General features: G+C 46.3%; 1 protein-coding gene across 1 annotated transcript in view; it reads left to right on the top strand.

Moving 5' to 3' along the window:
• Positions 1-6,660: 6,660 nt before the first annotated feature.
• Positions 6,661-18,201, top strand: part of Ccbe1 (collagen and calcium binding EGF domains 1) — a 175,360-nt gene continuing 163,819 nt past the window's right edge. The window contains exons 1-2 of the mRNA XM_013019018.1: positions 6,661-6,855; positions 7,204-7,284. Coding sequence (XP_012874472.1) covers positions 6,716-6,855; positions 7,204-7,284 — 221 coding nt within the window. The 5' untranslated portion in view covers positions 6,661-6,715. The remainder of the gene's footprint in view (positions 6,856-7,203; positions 7,285-18,201) is intronic.

Below are 18,201 nucleotides of genomic sequence, written 5' to 3'. Positions count from 1 at the left end.
ATTATCCATGCAGCAATGTAGCTTTTCTGGCCTTCATCGCAGAAAAATAAAGATTCTACATATTGCTAGGATCTAGTAACCTCAATTGTGAATGCCGATATATATATATATATATATATATATATATATATAACACAAATATGGACTGCTGTGTTTTCTTTCATTGTAACTTCTTTCCTGGGAGACTCTTGTGGCAAATTCTCTAGATATTATCCAGCTAGAATGTAGATCAGGAGTAGACCAAACACTTAGCATTCAGGAAGCTCTGGGTTTAATCCTCCCCCCCTAAAAAAAGGCTCAAAAAATAACACAAGCTCCTTGATGAAGACCCTATGATGGTCACTCTAGCACTGGTCACAGATGTGTTGAGCCAGATCTCTGAACACATTTGCTTCACGATTGGATTTCAAATATGTACAAATCAGACATTTCTCAGGAACACAGCTTTTTCCCAAGGGGAAGCATATGCACCCCATTTTCCAGCAACTGCTGTTGTGTTTGACTTATGCAGAGCCTTAGTCATTCAAACGTATCTGGCAAAGCATAACATTAACAACACCAATGTCAAATCAGTTCAGTGATGGACATCTTCATCCCTCACCAACCATTCAAGAAAGCGAACTGCTTATGGAAAGCAAATCAGATGAGACAGAATGAGTGAATGGTCCAATAGAACAGCATCCCAAAAGAAAGAAAATGGGAGAAAATCAATTAAAATGAGGGGCCATTTATGACCTTGGATGTGACAGCCAGGATTTAGATAGATATAGCTATTTATATAAACATATTTATAAATATTTATATTATATATTTATATTATATAAGTATAAATATATTTATATGTATAAAATAACGTATAAAGTTATATATATATTATATATGAATCCTATGCAATGGATATTGCTTTTTCTATTTATGGATAAACTGAATTCCAGGTGGATAAAGCAAGTGGATCAGAGACAGTGACCAAACAAGCATGAATTTGAGTTTTAGGTCTAGGGTTTTCTCTACATCCTAATGTCATTTCTCTAAGATATATTTTTTTTAAATAACTAATGTTAACCTCACATCCAGAGGGAATAAATATTTTTATTTTCTGTAAACATACTTGTGTCACTGGCTTGGATATTAGAGTTAAATTTATTCTTCCATTAAAGAGAACTTGGTAAGCTAAACATATAATGCAGAGATAAAGTGCCTGGATTTGATCTCCAGTTTCACACACAAAAAAGTGTCTTAGTTTAGTTCAGAAAAGTCTAAAGTCAACATTGCTTATTACCTGTCAAATTAGCTTGCTTCTCATGTTCCTGAGTTACATATCTCTGAGGTCTCAATAGCATTACATGACTTTAGAGAGTAAAGGGATATAATTAGGTCTATAAAAATAAAACAGAGATGGTTTTTAAAATATATGTAATGTATTATTCAAGTAGTTGTACAAAGAGGTTTCAGTTCACCATGTCAATTTAAGAATAGAATGCATCTTGATCATCACCCCTTCCATTTCCAATTATGTACTTGGCTTAATTTTTCATGATATTCTTGACACGAAAGGTTCTCTTTAGTATTGTCTAAAAATATTATTATTATTATCTAACTAATCTTTTAATTTTTTTACTTCAAAACTGGGCAAAAATGTATGATTATGTCATGGACATGGGAACCAGACATTTCTTCCTGTCTTGCAAGAAATTTCCAGAGACACATAGGCTCAATGACTTTCAGAACCTGTGCATGTTACAACTTAGGCTGGTTTAGTGTAGAGATAGAGTACACACCCCAAAACCACCAGGGCTTTAAAACTCACTCAGTGCATTAAGGACACTTTGACTACTTGCCTTGAGCAATCCCTCATTAGGGCTTAGACACAGGCGCGCTTCAACAGTTTTAAGACTGTACCTTAATTCTCTGTGCAGACCTGGCTGCTTGTCAATCAAAACCGAAACTGAAGGAAAGCTTATTTTAGGGATAGCTTATCTGAAGTTGATCACTCATACCAATTTTACTCATATCCTTTAGCTTTATTTCTATAAAGAAGCCCTCAACTTATAGTCAGGTACCAGTTGCTACATTTCAGCAAGACCAGTGGGGGAAAATCTGTCAAAAACACAAAAAACAATTGATAGGCCTTTCCTTTAGGGTTACCTGGACTCTTGTAACTTACCACATAATGATCCTACATTGCATTACAAAGATCTGAGATCTGATTTGTGATCTGCTTTAAATGTAGTACAGACTTTCTGCTTATGTAGTTCAGCCAATTAATATTCCATCAACTTACTATTTGATTCTGAATTTTCCTTTACTCCACACTACATAGAAGAGTCCTGAAAAGACTCCTCCTCATCCTCCGCCACCTCCTCTTCCTCCTCCTATTTTTTTTTGGGGGGGGGAGGTGTCAGTACTGGTCTTGAACTCAGGGATAGGCATTGTCCCTTAAATTTTTCGCTCAAAGGATGATGTTCTGTGACTTCAGTTACAGCTCTGCTTCTGGCTTTTTTGCTGGTTAATTGGAGATAAGAGTCTTGTGGACTTTCCTGCCCAGGCTGTCTTTATGCTTCGCTCCTCAATCTCAGCTTCCCGAGTACTAAGATCACAGGCGTGAGCTACCAGCCTAACAAGTCTGATGAGTGCAAATTCAAAGTTTTATGATGATTAATAATAGTGAATAATTAGCGGTGATCTGTTTTTGTCTAACTTTTTTGTTTGTGCTGGTCCTGGGGCTTGAACTCAGGTCCTGGGTGCTTCCCTAAGCTTTTGTGCTCAAGACACTACTCTAGCACTGAGCTTCACTTGTAGAGATACTCGTCTTAAGGATTTTCCTGCCTGGGCTGGCTTTGAACCACAATCCTCAGATCTCAACCTCCTGAGCAGCTAGAATAACAGAAATTGAGCTGCCAGTGTTGGGTGAGCATAACCTATTTTTCAACCCTTTTCTCTTTTCTAATTCTACAATGATTTCTCCAAATAAGATAGTGGAGCTGCTTAAAACCACGTTGGCTTTGTTTAGAGTGTTATGTTATGTCCTGTAGCCTATTTTCTCCTTTTCCTTTTTGACTGAATATTGACCCACCCTTTTTCCCCCAGCCAGCCATCTTTCCTGCTCCCAGACAACACGCAGCCTATTTAGCAAATACCTGCTCCACAGCAATCTGCCCTACAGCTCAGACCCCAGCCCAGCCCCCCAACCCCTGGGACACAGTAAGCATAATGATCCACGCTCTCTGGTTTGTTTCAGGGCAGTGACAGGTCTGTATGGAAAACGTGGCCAAGGGGTATGCTGCAAAGAAATAGCCACACCGTCTCCCCCAAGGAGCATTTAGGTCCCTGTCATTAATCTTTGCAACACTCCTAGGAAAGAGGCAAGGGACAAGTTCTCTCATGCCAGTTAATCACAGATGACGGGTTAGATAGGGACATCAGGGCGGCCAGGCCAGCTTGTGCAGGGTTGGCGAGAAAGTATGAGTCTAAAGAGAGAAAAAGTAAGAGTCCTGAGGTTCCTTCTTCATGCAGACTCTGCACTGGCCTCTCCCGTGCAGGTTGGTTGCAGCCTGAGCAAAAGTAGGGCTGTCTATTGCAAGACTGTTTAATTTTCCAGGGACAGATATCCATACGCACAGCCTCTCCCAGTTGGCTATGTTCTTCCGGCTAGTGCCTCAAACTCAACACCAAGTATCTGTTCTTAGTAGCTGCCCCTAGGTTGAAATTCCAGGCCTGTAGACAAAGGTTTTCCAAAAGGCCTACCTGTCATGGAAATGCTCTGACCACACACTCACAAGATTCTGATCCAGGTAATCTTCACTATTGGCTTGACCAGCCAGCCACCTTCTCTAGCCCCTCGTCCTCAAAGGTGCCTCACATGAAGAACTAGAACTGCGGGTGCTGGTGGCTCATGCCTATAATCCCAGCTACTCAGAAGGCTGAGATCTAAGGATCATGGTTTGAAATCAGCCCAGGCAGGAAAGTCTGTGAGACTTTATCTCTGATGAACTACCAAAAAAGCCAGAAGTAGAGCTGTAACTGAAGTGGTAGAGCACTAGCCTTGAGCTAAAAAAGCCCAGGGACAATCCAGGCCCCGAGTTCAAGTCCCAGGACTGGCAAGTGCGTGCGCGTGTGTGCGCGCGTGCACGTGTACACACACACACACACACACACACATACACACACTAAATGACCAGAACTAACCAGGTGACTAGGCAGGCTCTGACGCCACTATTGTCTATAATGGACACGGTTGTGTTTTTATTGTCATTTTTTAAAATACAAAGCCTTGCTATGTAGTCTAGGGTAGCCTCAATCCCTCTAAACTCCTACACGAACCTCTTCAGTGCTGGGATTACAGGTATGCACCACCACACCTGGCTGCTTTTATCATGTCGCAATGTGAATTACTTTCCTTGAAAAGCTGCAGGTCTACACACAAGCCTTCGTATAGTTTCATGAAGCCAGCATTTCATCTCTTATAATGCAATCTATTGTTTGTACAACTATCATCCACAGGCAACGGCAGGAAAAGCAAAGTTATCAAAATAAGAGGAGTTAGGAAATAAAGATGGAAACTCCTAAAAACATTAGAAGTCTAAAACCTAAATTTTTGTGCAATGCAATAATTTATATTAAAAATAATGAGTTAATGTTTACTGAGAACTCCCTATGTGCCAGGCACTGTACAAATGTGCTTTATACGCATTATTTCATTTTAACACGTACAGATATTTATGAGGGAAAACTCTCAATTTTACAGATAAGAAAACAGGGTTTCAGAGAAGTTAACTGCTCAGGAAACCACTGCCAGGATTTGAGTCCCAGGTGTTTACTGGCTCCATGATTCTCTCCTTCTGGTTGCACAAGATTCTGGGGGTGGGTTCTGAATTGAAACTTAACTTGTTTTTGTGAACTAGTGTCGCTACCGCCTCGACCAGCAAGGAAGACGCGACACCGAACTCTTCTCTCTGCAGTTTATTCAGGACCTTTGAGCAATCTTCTGACCCCAACCCCGGGGAGAATTCCCCACAGCCTTAAGTACCCGCTGGGTAGCCAACCCTGATACGCCACGTGGGAACCACCAATAGGTTCAGGTGCAGGAAGCAAGCCAGATTCTTTGCCTTAGCCATATAAGGAGTTGTTTACCACAGAGAGCACTGGCCATCGGGAAGGCGGAGGGCGGAAGCTGGCGCCATCTTCCAGGTGCGGCCTCTCGCGGCTCTCTACAAACTAGCAGTGTCCTGTTTTAATAGCAATAAGTCTTCCATCACTATGTAATTGTGTAGGGAAAAAAGCCCACATCCTTGAACAAATGAGATTCTTAGGTTAGCATAATGAATGGGAAAGAGCTCTGAAAAATATAAAGCATGCTACAGAAGAATGGGGAGATATCAGTGTGTGAGGGATGTGCACATTAGCTTAGTGCAGACCAGAACATTGTGCAACTCAGACTGTCTCCTTCCCTAGCCATGGGTACACCTGGACAGGTGAGTGATCTAGCTATGTTCTCGCTTGCTGGCCTGAGCTATGGAACACACAGATGTTAAAGATTTATCCAGCATGAAACCTCTTTCCCGACTTACTTCTGGATCAAGGATCCCTTGCTTGGCTCTATCATCCACATCTCTCAAAAACTTTTCTTTGACAAGCACGGACAACGATCGTGCAAATGCTAAGACACTAAGTGACATGGATTACCATCACGAAATTGCATGGATTAGACATGAGTTTCCCATTTTTGTGGGTTACCCATAAACATGTCAGCAGGACCTGTGATTCACACCGCCTCCTACCTGCCCCAGGTGAGCTCAGGGCAGGACGATTCCAGATTTCCAGCACCACCCAGTGGGAGGTCCTGGCTTGTCCTGAACGTGAAGAAAACCACAGCACAATCCATGAACAAACGAAAACACCTAGAAGACGATCTTTTCAGAGATAGTTATTATTTATGTATTATCCAGTGCCAGTACTGAGGCTCGAACTCAAGGCCTCACATTCTTTTCTTGGCCTGTTTTGCTCAGAGCTGGCTCTCCACACCTTGAACCACACCTCCACTTCTGACTTTTGGCGGGCTAGTTGGACGTAAAGAATCTCACAGATTTTTTTTTTTCCTGCCTGGGCTGGTTTTAAATCTCGATCCTTAGGTCTCAGCCCCCTGAGTGGCTAGGATTCCAGGTGTGATGAGTGGATGTAATGGACCGTGTGACCTCAGGTGTGGCCGGGGTGGGCGGCCCCTGCGAGGCCGGTCCATGCCCCGCCTGCTCCCAAGCAAGAAGCAAAGCCGGAGAGTGGCAAACAGCACGGCCTAGATCCTCAGGGGCGAAACACAGGCTGGACCCTGAGCCCTGGAAACCAACTGACCTCCGCTCCTCTCCTCCCCCGGCCTCGGGTGAGGAGCGGGCGGCTCCTCCTCCGGCGTGCAAGGCGCGGGTGCAAAGTACGAAGCCCGGGCGGCGCGCACACCAGACGGCGCGCGGGCCCCGGGATCGCCGCGCCAGCCCCCGCGCCGCCGATCGGACCCCCTCGCCCGACCCCACTCGGGGGCGCCGCGCCCGCAGACCCCGAGCTCCCCACCCCACCCCACCCCACCCCACGCGCAGGTGGCGCGGACGCCCTGCGCTCGGGCGCCCCCTGCCGGGGAGGCGCACGCACGGCCGCCGCCGCCGAGGAGCCGCGCGCAGGGCGGGCAGCGAAGCTCGGGCGCCGGGCGGAGAAGCCGGGAGCTTCCCCGATGGTGGTGCCGCCGCCGCCGCCGCCGAGCCGGGGAGGAGCGGCCGGGGGGCAGCTGGGCCGGAGTCTGGGTCCGCTGCTGCTGCTCCTGGCGCTCGGGCACACGTGGACCTACCGAGAGGAGCCAGAGGACGGCGACAGGTAAGGGCTTAGCGGCCGCGGATCGGGGCGCGCGGGGGACGCGGGGGGCGGGGGGTGGAGGTCTCCCGCCGCGATCTGCGCCCCGCCGCGATCTGCGCGCCACCGCCCCCCCCCGCCCGGGTCCCCCAGCCACTGACCGGGTTGTCCGGGTGGGTATGAGCAGTGCTGCCCTCGGTGCTCTGGTGCAGTCGCGCCCCTGCGCCCGGCTTCCTCAGCCTTTCCCCCACTCCGGATCGTTCTAGCTTTGAGCCTCCGAACCCGAGGCTCGGGAGTGTCCGGGATCCGTGCGGAGATCCCGGCGCTCACACCTCCCGCCCACCGCGTCCCGCTGCGACTTTTTCCTCCTAGGGAAATCTGCTCCGAAAACAAGATCGCCACCACCAAGTACCCGTGTCTGAAGTCTTCGGGGGAGCTGACCACGTGCTTCAGGTGAGCCCGCGGCTTGGGGTGGGGGGGGGACTGCAGGGTCGGACCCGGCGGGGTCCGGCGCACCCGGGTAGGTGGAGAGGACGCGCAGGAAAGGATCGGAGGGGCGCACGCGCTTGGGGACCCCGCATGTGATCCCGGGAAAGGCCGGGCTCCACCCCCGTGTGACTGTGGACCCCGAGCCACGCCGAGCACCCGCGATTGCCGAGCCCACACGGGCTGCGGCCGTGCCCCGCGCCGGGTCTTGCCTGCGTGGGGAGTGGGGAGGCGGGAGGGCAGCGGGGGTTGGACTGTCGTTGTAAACAGCGCGTCCCCGGAGAAGATGGATGCTTGCCTTTGCACTTGAGTTTTGTGTTGGACAATGTCAACAAGGAAATACTTGGCACTTGTTTGTCTTTCGACCTTGGGTTAGGACAGAATGTATCAAGGCTTGGGGGAGGCTTGTGGCCGGATGATGTGGTTGAGTTGAATAAAAACGACCCAGGAGATTTATGGACATTCCAGAAGAAGCATGATCTTCCTGGAAAAAAAAATACAGATCACGCGTGTATCTAGGTGCTGTAAACTCGGTCATCGGGGTGCTTATTGTAACTAAGCGAGGTACAGGGTCAGGGGACCCATTGTTCAAACGCTCCTAGGGCGGTTGCTATCCGTCCAGATTCTCGGCTTGTTGGGGGCACGCTCCTCTCACCCCCAAACGTTGATTGGTTATCTGAGTTTTCAGGGCCGCCTGCAAGCAAATGGCACCACGGCTGCACTCGGTCGTCTGGTTGTGTCTCGAGAATCAAGGTTTCAAACTACCAGGATGTGTCTTACTGGGTAGGACCTAGGTGACAATGCTCTCTAGAAATGGTTTGAAGGGACAATTTGAATATTCATGACGCGGTAGCCAATGGATGCTCGCGGTTGACTCTCTCCTCCGCATCCTCAAAGGGTCAGGTGTAACTTGTAGGGCTGATGGGCTAAACGCTTCATCAGTATCATCAGGCGCGGCTGCATCTTCCCATGCATTGAAATCCGTCTACTTGGTGCCTTAGTCACTTCTGAGACACAAAGGACTGCCTTCTCCTGGCACATGGCGGCCTCGTGGCAAGCCCGACGTGTGTTGGCTTAGGATGAAGGAATGTGTAAGGATTGTTAGGAGTAACTGACTGAGCATTTGCTGTGTCTAGCCTGGTTAGTGGGATAGCTTGCCTGCTTTCAGCACCAGGTTTCATCTACATGCCCACATTATTTCTTAGGACCACGTTGTTTTCCTAGCACTGTGGTGAAGCCTTTAACGTGGAAGATGTCCCTGAGTTGGTTTGTTCATTTATCCAGTCCCTAAAGGTCAGACTTCCTATAAATCTGCCACAGTTACAGAACGAATGTCAGGCTTTCCGAAACCAGTGGTGCTTGATGAGTCTGTTTGTTACGCTGCTCCTGCCAACTTTTCCAGATTGCAGAAAGCACTGTGGGATTTCTCCTACCTGGTCCTAACCAGTGACATTAGCAGCATCTTGGCATGTGTCTTCACTAACCAGCCACCCAAAGATATCGTATGTCAAGGAAAATAGTCAAGAACTTGGGTTTACGGAATGCCAGAGAGTGTTTTCAGCTTGGGGAAATGGGTGTCGGTGGCTTATACTTATAATCCTAGCTACTTGGGAGGCTGAGATCTACGGGTCTCTATTTGAAGCCAGCCCAGGAAGACAGATCTGTGAGAAGCTTATTTTCAGTTAACCAACAAAAACAAAATCAGAAGTTGGAGGAGTGGCTCACATGGTAGAGCACTATTCTTAAGTGAAAAAGTTAAGTAAGAGCACAAGGCCCTAAGTTCAAGCCCTGTACCAGAGCAACCACAACAAAAATGGTAATGGTCCCTGTGAATAGTAATACCTTGAAATGCTTTTTAGTTTTAGTTTTTTTTTTTTTTCCCAGATTGAATCTTGTGCTGGCCCTGGGCCAGCCTTGGGCCATTATCTACCTACTTAGAAATTTCAAAGTTAGTTTCATAACAAACACTAACATGTAGCACATGCGCAGAGGTTCTATTACCCTTCGGGTCTCACTTGGACAATCAACCTTACATTATCCTATTGCATATAAAAGTGGCTCATAGCTCCAATACTTTTCCTTTCTTGTAGGATTTTTTCTCAGTTACAGGTTTCATGTCTCTTTAGACATTCGTCTTCCAATATGAATCATGCCAAGTCCCCAAATTTAATAAATGCTTTTTTTTGCATGAATGCTATTGACAGCTTCATGAATTAAAGCTAACATCTGTTTAGCATCATACTGCTAAATAGGATGTACTCTTACCAGTAGTTCAGATAAATTACACCTAGCCCTGATATCTTAATATGAATTCATTATAGCCCAAGCAAACATATAAAACAAACATTATAAAGCTGTAATTGTGTTACTCGTCTGTGACTATGAGACTTTCCCACAAGTTGATTTTCCTAATTTCAGAAAGCTATGTGGTTTGAACCAAAGGTGTGTGTTTACCTTTTACTGGGTTTTATATCAGTAAAAAGACATGTTAAAAGCTTTCTCAAAAAAACAAAGAATAGGGCTGGAAACGTGGCTTAGTGGTAAGGGGCTTGCTTAGCATGTATGAAGCCCTGTGTTCAATTCCCCAATACCACATAAACAGAAAAAGCTGGAAGTGGTGCTGTGTTCAAGAGGTAGAGTGCTAACCTTGAGCAAAAGAACCTCAGGGACAGTGCCCAGGTCCTGAGTTTCACGCCCCAGTACTGGCAAAAACAAAAATCAAAGCAAAAAATAACCAACAAAGACTATGGGTATAAAAAAAAGCAATAAAATCTAGTTTTTGAGCAAGGCAGTATCTAATAAACACCCTAACTTTTTTTTTTGATTCCCTAAGAAAGGATCTGAATATCAGCTAAGAACTTAAAATACATCTAGAAGACATTTGAATATAAAATAATACAATATCCATAGACTCACCGTAGACTTCATCTTTGGGCTTGGTTTGGAATACACAGCGGCTCACAGTGAACATGGAAGTCCTGTCATTCACCTTATGTTATTGACGGGGAAGAGATAAACAACTGGGAATGGCTTTTTGGGCCTCTCTAGCAATAGACAAATGGTGACTTTGTTTTTCATCACATCTCAGTTTAGAGAACACCTATGAGAGTTTGCCTTTGATTCATCGACCTCCAAGTGCAGGTCAAGGGTCATGTCCCCCCCCCCCCCACTGCCCGCCCCTCTCAGTCAAGCGTGTGTCCTGTATGGTGTCTGACTAGGAAGTCTTCATGCTGAGGCTGGCTCTGGTTCCCATGGGAAAAGTAGCATGGGACTGCAGAAACTCCCACTCTGCTTCCGAGAGAGCCAGCCAGTGCATTGCCAAACCCTGCAACCACGTGGACGTGAATGTGGAGTTTCTGCAGATGTGTTTACCTAGAATTGGTACGGCAAGATGCTCGTTCAATTAGGGAAGCACCACTAGATTGATTGCACCTGTTAGTGCTAAGGTTCCATGAAAAGGGAGAGCTGTGGAAAACTCTGTTCCTGCAGGTGGGCAAGTTCCTACCGAGGTCTTTGACACTGTCCAAACATTCTGATCCGCTTTGAATCCCAGCTCAGTTACTTAGGTGTGTGATCTTGAACAGCTTCTGAATCTCTGGCATTCACTTTCTCCTTGGTAAACTAAGGAACATACGAATTCGGAAGGTATAGGGTTGCCGGCAAAGGTTATTCATGAAATTTGTGATTCAGGGGGAGTGCTGGATGAATAGTACTCCCATCAAAACTGGATCGTGTTGGGGCGGTGTGCGAGAGTGTGGAGTAGAGGCTCAGTGGACACTTGTTGACTTTTGTGAGTTATAAGAGTTTTATAAAAGTGTATGTGTGTGCGTATGTGTGTGTGTGTGTGAACATTGTGGGGTTTGAACTCAGGGCTATGCACTTGCTAGGTAAGTACTCATCATTTGAGCCACACTCTAGCCCTTTTTTTGGTCATGTGGCTTGAACTCAGGGGCCTGGGCACTGTCTCTCACCTTTTTTTGCTCAAAGCTAGTATTCTACCACTTTCAGTTTTCTGGTGATTAATTGGAGAAAAGAGTCACATGGATTTTCCTGCCTGGGCTAGCTTTGAATATTGATCCTCAGACATCAGCCTCCTGGGTAGCTAGGATTACAGGCATGAGCCACCAGTGCCCCATTTCAGCTGTTGTTTTTGTTGTTTGTTTTTTAGGTAAGGCCTTGTGTTTTTGCATGGGGCCAGCCTTGGACCACATTCCATGTATTTGTGTTCCCCACATAGCTGAGATCATAGATATGAACCACCACACCCAGTTGATTTGTTGAGAGGAGGGTCTCACTAACTTTTCCCTTATGGCTGTTCTTGAACCAGGATCTTCCCAATCTCTTATCTCTGAAGTAGCTGGGATTATAGGGCCCTTATAATAGATATTTTGGAAGAATAAATCTAGACCACAGCCAGAAATACCAAGGATGTTTCTCTACTGCTCAGCATCACTTATTTCTAGATGTTTTTCTCAGGTATAAGAGAGGCAGGAAATTCAGCACTGTGAGAAAATGGCAAAGACATCTCTGCTTCCTGTCCCACTAAGGGACTGTAGAGCCTGTTAGAACTTGAACCTACCTGGTTTTACACCAGAGGTTCACCCTTGCTCAGGGCCACAAAGGAAGGTATTGGCAGAAACAAGGAATCAGACCCCTAGTCTTTATTTTTGCCCCTCTGCCTCACCGTTGAGGATGGCTTGGAGAGTGGCTGTGGGAATAGCTCCTCAGGACAGGCCAGTGATGTTCTCTGAGACACAGATGTCTGTCCTGTCAGCTACAGCCATGTCCTTAGAAGCCAACTCCATGCCCGGATGGAGAGGTTATTTCACATATACTTGTAGAATGACTGAGTGAACCGATTTGTTCATGTTAAGGCAAAACAATACTGAAATTGACTTAAATCCTGGGACTCTTGTGGCCACCCAAGTATGCACCCTTTAAAAGCTTGAGACATGGGAAGGCATGTGTGTGTGTGTGTGCATGTGTGTGTGTTTAGATAAGGTCTTACTATATAGTTCAGGCTGGCCTTAAATGTGTGATCTTCCTACCTCAGCCTCCTGTTGGCTGAGATTACAGGCAGGCACCATCATACTAGATAGGAGACCTTTGTAGAACCAGACATGCACTGTCCATCTGACAAGATGTCATTGTTTTCATTGGTCTCCAGCTAGACCTCCTTAACTGTACATGCCAAGTATTACTGGGGCTAGATTCCAGCAGCTATAATCAAACTCCCTAAATCTGCAAATTCAAGAAACACCTGCCCAGGTGTACAGCAGACACTGGCTTCGAAGAGGAGGAAGGCAGTGTTGATAGGGTCCCCTCTCCTCTCCCACTCAAAAACAGGAGGTAGAGGAGGGAGGAGGGGAGAGGTGAGGTTCTGTATCACTTTTCACTCTCTCTCACTTCAAAGAAACCACAGAATAATGGGAGACAGCTCGCAGGGGTACTTCCCAGCCACAAAAGGCCATACTTCTGGTGTGTGCTTAGAGATTGGATCCAGGGCTACTCTTACTATTGAAATTGTTGTTGTCTGACTTCCTGTGGTCAACTTTTCTTCATCTTAATGACGCTGGGGGGAGGGAAAGTGGGGGCAGTGAGCACTCCTGGAAGAAAATCAAGGGCTTTTCTTTATTCTCTGTGCCCTGTGTTCTCAGCCTTGCATTTCAATCTGTTTCCAGGTCAGTCCTGCCCCATTCTGCTTCTCCAAGCTCAGCACGACCCAGGCTGCTGTGTGAGTTGGAGGGTCTGCAGGCCTATCTGGAGAACAAAGATCTCATTCTGTGCTAGTTTGTTGTTTTTATTTGGGGATGAAAATGTAAACAAGTGTAACATCTGCAGCTCCTCTTTCTGCCAAGCCAGGTCCTTTTTTCCACGAATTTGAAAGTCTTTCCCATTTTCCTTGAGTCAGCAAATAGGGGGTGCTTCCAGTGTGCCACATGTGGTTCTGAACAGGTAAGTGCATAGGAATGAAGCGGGTAAACAACACGATCCACTCTCAGGATACTTATGCATTGCAGCTAAATTTCTCTTTTACAAAAGGACATTTTATTTGTGTGTGTGCACGTGCACACCAGTATTGGGTCTCTCTCCTGTCCCCTCCCCCATTCTCTTTTTTTAAAGTTTTTTTTATTGTGAAAATACTGTACAGAGGGGTTACAGTTACATGAGCAAGGTAATGAGTACATTTCTTACCAAGCATTGTTGCCTCCTCCTTTGTTTTCCCCCTACCATCCCTTCCCTCCCACCTCCACAACTACACTCCTCCCCTCTCCCCACCCCCTCTCCCCTCGCCTAAATTGTAAAGTTTGTTTTTCAACATAGTGTTTTGTATATCACATTGTTGCAATGGGTCCACCTGTATCCCTATTTAAACATTTTGTTTTTTTCCCTTCCCCTTCCCAAATTATACCAACATCAAATACAGTGAAAACAGGTGTTATACCATGGGGAGGGCCCATTCTCTTTTTCTCTGTCTCTCAGTGTTTGCTTTTTTTGCTCAAAGCTGGTGCTTTACCACCTGAGCCACAGGTGGTGCTACTTCTGGCTTTTTGTTGGTTAATTGGAGCTCACCTGTATCTTTTTGGAGAAATGAACTCTATAGATCCTGTCAGAAAAAAACCCAGGGTTGATGGAAGCTGAAGTTTTTCTTTCCTTTTCTGCAGTCACTAGTAAGAACTTGGCATGGACCACATGTTTCCTGCTTCTAAGAATTTCTGGGATGTGAATGCGACTGAGCAAAGGTCCATTTCCTGCCTTGTGATGGGAGATCAGAATTGTTCCTGAGGTAGGGACGGGCAGCCTCAGCTCAGCTCCTGGTGCGGAGGTCAGTCTCCGGTATCCCACAGCAGCTAGGAGCAGCTCCATCACCTCCAGTTCTCCGAACTACGAGTTACAGACTTCTTATTGTACATACACCTGGGCTTTGGGGGTAATTTCTCTTTTTACTCTGAAACCCTGGTTAAGGGCAGGGTTGGGGGCTCAAATGTCTACATATCTCCTCTTCACTGAGTGTTGGATCGACTTTCGGACTTTGAGATGGGAGCTGTATCTATAAAGGGAATGTGAATGTGTGTGCGTGTGTGTGTGAGACCTTGTCCATCATGCTAGAGGAGGATGGAGATCATCTTACCAAGACTTTGGTGATTTCAGAATCCTGGGCCACATCAGTTGTCAGCCTTTGCATCCATTCTCGGCCTCTTGGCCGCTACTAGAACATTCTGCGTGTCCCACCGGGAGTGAAGCTTCCCTCTGCTTGCCTCTGGGAATAGCAGAGGCCGGGGTCAGCCCTGGGAGCTGCTCGGTGGGGGTTGTCCTGGATAGAGATGAGGCGGGAAGGCAGGAAAGACACTATGGCTTGTTTTTATCCTATTGCTGACCCAGGGATGGCCTTTTCATGTGTAAAGGGTTGAGAAAAATAAAACCATAGCACAGTCCTTATTTGACCCGAAAGCTTGAGGTAGTCACGTACTGGCTGTTTGTAGAGAGGTTCCTAGTCCTGCAGAGGCTTCTTGATAGAGAGACGAGGAGTCAGGTTTCTCATGTGTTCAGCCCTTGCCCCAGTCCTCAGGGAGGTGACTCGGGGATGTCCCTGCGCCCTGCCCTGCTTTCTCGTATCTGTCTCCTGCTATGCTTCTGTCTCTGTGACTCGGCTTCTGATCTCTAGGAATAATCATACCTTTGCTGAGCTGGCACATGATTCAGGTTATCATCCCCAAATGATGCTGTGACTGAGCATGGCTGGTCTGAGTTTACGGAGCTGAAGTTAGTGCTAGTAGGTGAGCACTAGCTTCCCGCCTCTGCCTTTCTACATGCTTCCTACACCTGCCCCCTGTGCCGTGCACAGCCTGCGAGCTCCCCTGCTGCCGGCCTGTCCCCATTCCCTGCTGTGCTGCATACTGGTAATCACACGCCTTGGCTGAAGGCTTCCTCTTCGTATGCCTAAGCGTGTGAGATTTGAATTTGTATAGCAGAAGCCTTTACGCATTCAAAATCAAATGCTAGAAACATGCCTCTAGACAAACCTGTCTAGAAAAAAATGTCTTTTAAGAAATACGTGTAGAAAAACATCCATTTTCAGTGAAAGGCACTTCAGGTCATAGTTATGATGCTCACTTATTTAGTGCTCATACTGAACTCAGGGCCTCATGTTTTCCCATAGCCTTTTCAATGAAGGCTAGTGTGCTATCACACGAGCCACACCCACACTTCTGGTTTCTTTTCTTTCTTTTTTTAATTTTTACTGGTTAACTAGAGATTTGAGTCTCTTGGATATGTCTGCCCTGGTCGGCTTCAAACCAAGATCCTCAGATCTCAGCCTCCTGAGTAGCTAGGGTTACAGATGTGAGCCATTAACTCCTGGCACAAGAGAATTATTTAAAAGAGATATTTAAAGAGGGGAGAAAAAAGGGGAGATATTCTAGTGAGAGACAGAAAGAACGCAAAGTCGGACATTGATATTTTAGCAAAGAAGGAAAAGGAAGAAGGAATTGATGATGTGCTGTATTAGGAAAGTATAAGGATGCTGTGGAGTAGAACAAAGAAGAAAAACACTGGCACAAAAACTTGGTGGGGGAAGAGCATATATCCTGTAGTGATGATGTTGTAAGGAAGATGTTTCTGTCTGACCCACACAGAAGCATCTGGCCTTGGTAGGGGGTCCACGTTAATATCCTCAGCTCTAACAGAGGTTAAGATAAAGGCCGACTAAAACTTGTAAAGGTGTATGGATTTGCAAAGGTAAGTTTTGTAATCCCTTACAGGTGTCCAGAACTCAATACTACAAGAGATTGAAGAGCCAGCACAGAGATCACGCTGTGGCTTCCTCAACAACCCTTACCTCTCTCTACTTCATTTCATTTGAGATAATGCTTGCTAACATGACCAGACTTCATGCTGGATTTTCTTACAGAACAATGATTCACAAACTTCATGTTGAACATTTGTCTGGGAAGAGAAGAATCCATGACAATCACAAAGGGGGTTTGGGCAGCTGCTTTAGATTCAAGCCCCTTCAGAGACTCAGTTATCCTAAGCAAAAATTTAATTTCAGACTGTGGGTGTGTCTTGGGGGTATAGTGTGGGCCCACCATGATTGAGACCCTAGCATTGGAATTTAATTCTGGAAGAATCTAGAAGACTAGATGAATGTACAGTGAGGAATGCATGGTCTCTTCTCTGTGAGGAAGTTTGATTGGAGGACCTTAAGAATGCTGTGAGATTGATTACTTGTCAGCTTTCTGGAGGTCGCAGCTGCTCACTTCGGCCTCTATGAATGGGTCATAGAGAAATCCTGTGGAGTAATGTGGTGCTTCTGTGAGGTCACTTTACTGGTCTCTACTGGGAAGACAGCAGGAGGAGGGTGGGACAGAGGGGTTTTGGATACCAAAACAGATCTCAAGGAAAACTGAAGCTTTTTTTGAACAGCATCAAGTGTCTTCTATTCTTGAGTGAGTCTGCAGATTGTCCCGTGCGTGAGGGCTGATGTGTCAGAATGTACTGTGCATTTGTTTATACAAGTGCTCACTTAGAGTGGCCAGGGACATGACAAGGTCACCTGCATAGTGAGTGGCAAGGAGGTCTTAAAATTTTTTTTATTATAAAGGTGATATACAAAGGGATTACAGTCACAAAGGTCAGGTAAAGTACATTTCTTTTTGGACAAGTTCCCTTGTTCTCCCTTGGGAGTCTGTGTTCTTTTAACTGCTGGTCTTTACCCTCCCCTTCTAAGTCTTCCCCTCCCTTCCCCTCTTCTCTCTCTCCTTTTTATTCTCCTCTTCATTTTCCTTTCCTTTCCTCTCTCCTCTTCCTCCTCTCCTCTTTTCCTGTTTTTCTTCCTCCTCCTCCTCTCTTCCTCTTCCTCCTCCTCCTCCTCTCTTCTTCTTCTTCTTCTTCTTTTTCTTCTTCTCTTCCTCCTCCTCCTCCTTCTTTCTCTTCTCTTCTCTCCTCCCCTCTCTTTCCTCTCCTCCTCTTTCTCCTTCTCTCTTCCTCTTCTCTTCTCCTTTCCCCTCCCCACTCTTCTCCTGTCCTCCCCCTTTCCCTCTGTCTTCTCCCTCTGCCTTCCCTGTCCCTTCCCTTCTCTTCCCTCTCTTGACCTCTGTCTCTTGGATTCCACTTTGTATCCAAGCTGGCCTCAAATTTGGGATCCTCTTGCTTCAGTCTCTGGAGTAAAGAGATTACTGGCAGCTCTGGCCATTTTTTAAAAGTTGAACATTGTGGAGACTTTACTGTCTTGCTGGTGACTTCTGGAAACAGGGGCGTCAGTACTATTGGCAGGGAACAAAGCTGGAGAAGTTACCAAAGTACACTCAAGAGCTGTCTCACCCCAACCTTGTCACACCCTGATGCCATTTAATAAAGGTGGCATGTCACCATGCAGTCTTTAGTCTCAAGTAAAACTGTCCAGCCCAGTGATCCTGTGTTATCTGTGAGATTAATTTACCACAGCACTGAGAAGAAAGAGATGTTATTGTTACCTAAAATGGCATGAATCATGAGTAGCTCTCCAGAACTTCTTTCCAGAATGGTAGCAGACGTTGGAAGTATATTTTCACCACTGATGTAGAGTCAGCCCTGCTGGATGCAGAGCGCCACCACCCTGCCCCAAGTCACTGAGTTAGAATTCGCATTTGCACAGGTATTAAACCCTAAGTTGTATCATTCTAGTACTCTGCTTCTCGCTTGGCTGTTTCACTCCCTACTTGCAAGCCAATAGCAGTGAGTTGCAGCCTGACTGTATCTGAGGAGCCCTGAAAACGAACTCCTCGCTTTCAGACAGCACCCTGGAGCCACCACATCAGAAACTCCGGAGGTGGGTACTGGTCCTGGGAAGTTTTAAAGCTCTTTGAACCCTTCTAATGTGTAGCAACTATTGTCACCACCACT

This window comes from Dipodomys ordii, unplaced genomic scaffold, assembly GCF_000151885.1.
Source record: "Dipodomys ordii isolate 6190 unplaced genomic scaffold, Dord_2.0 Scaffold43, whole genome shotgun sequence".
NCBI classification, from domain to species: domain Eukaryota; kingdom Metazoa; phylum Chordata; class Mammalia; order Rodentia; family Heteromyidae; genus Dipodomys; species Dipodomys ordii.
The sequence above is the reverse complement of the archived record's forward strand: the minus strand, read 5'-3'. Positions and strand labels throughout refer to the sequence as shown.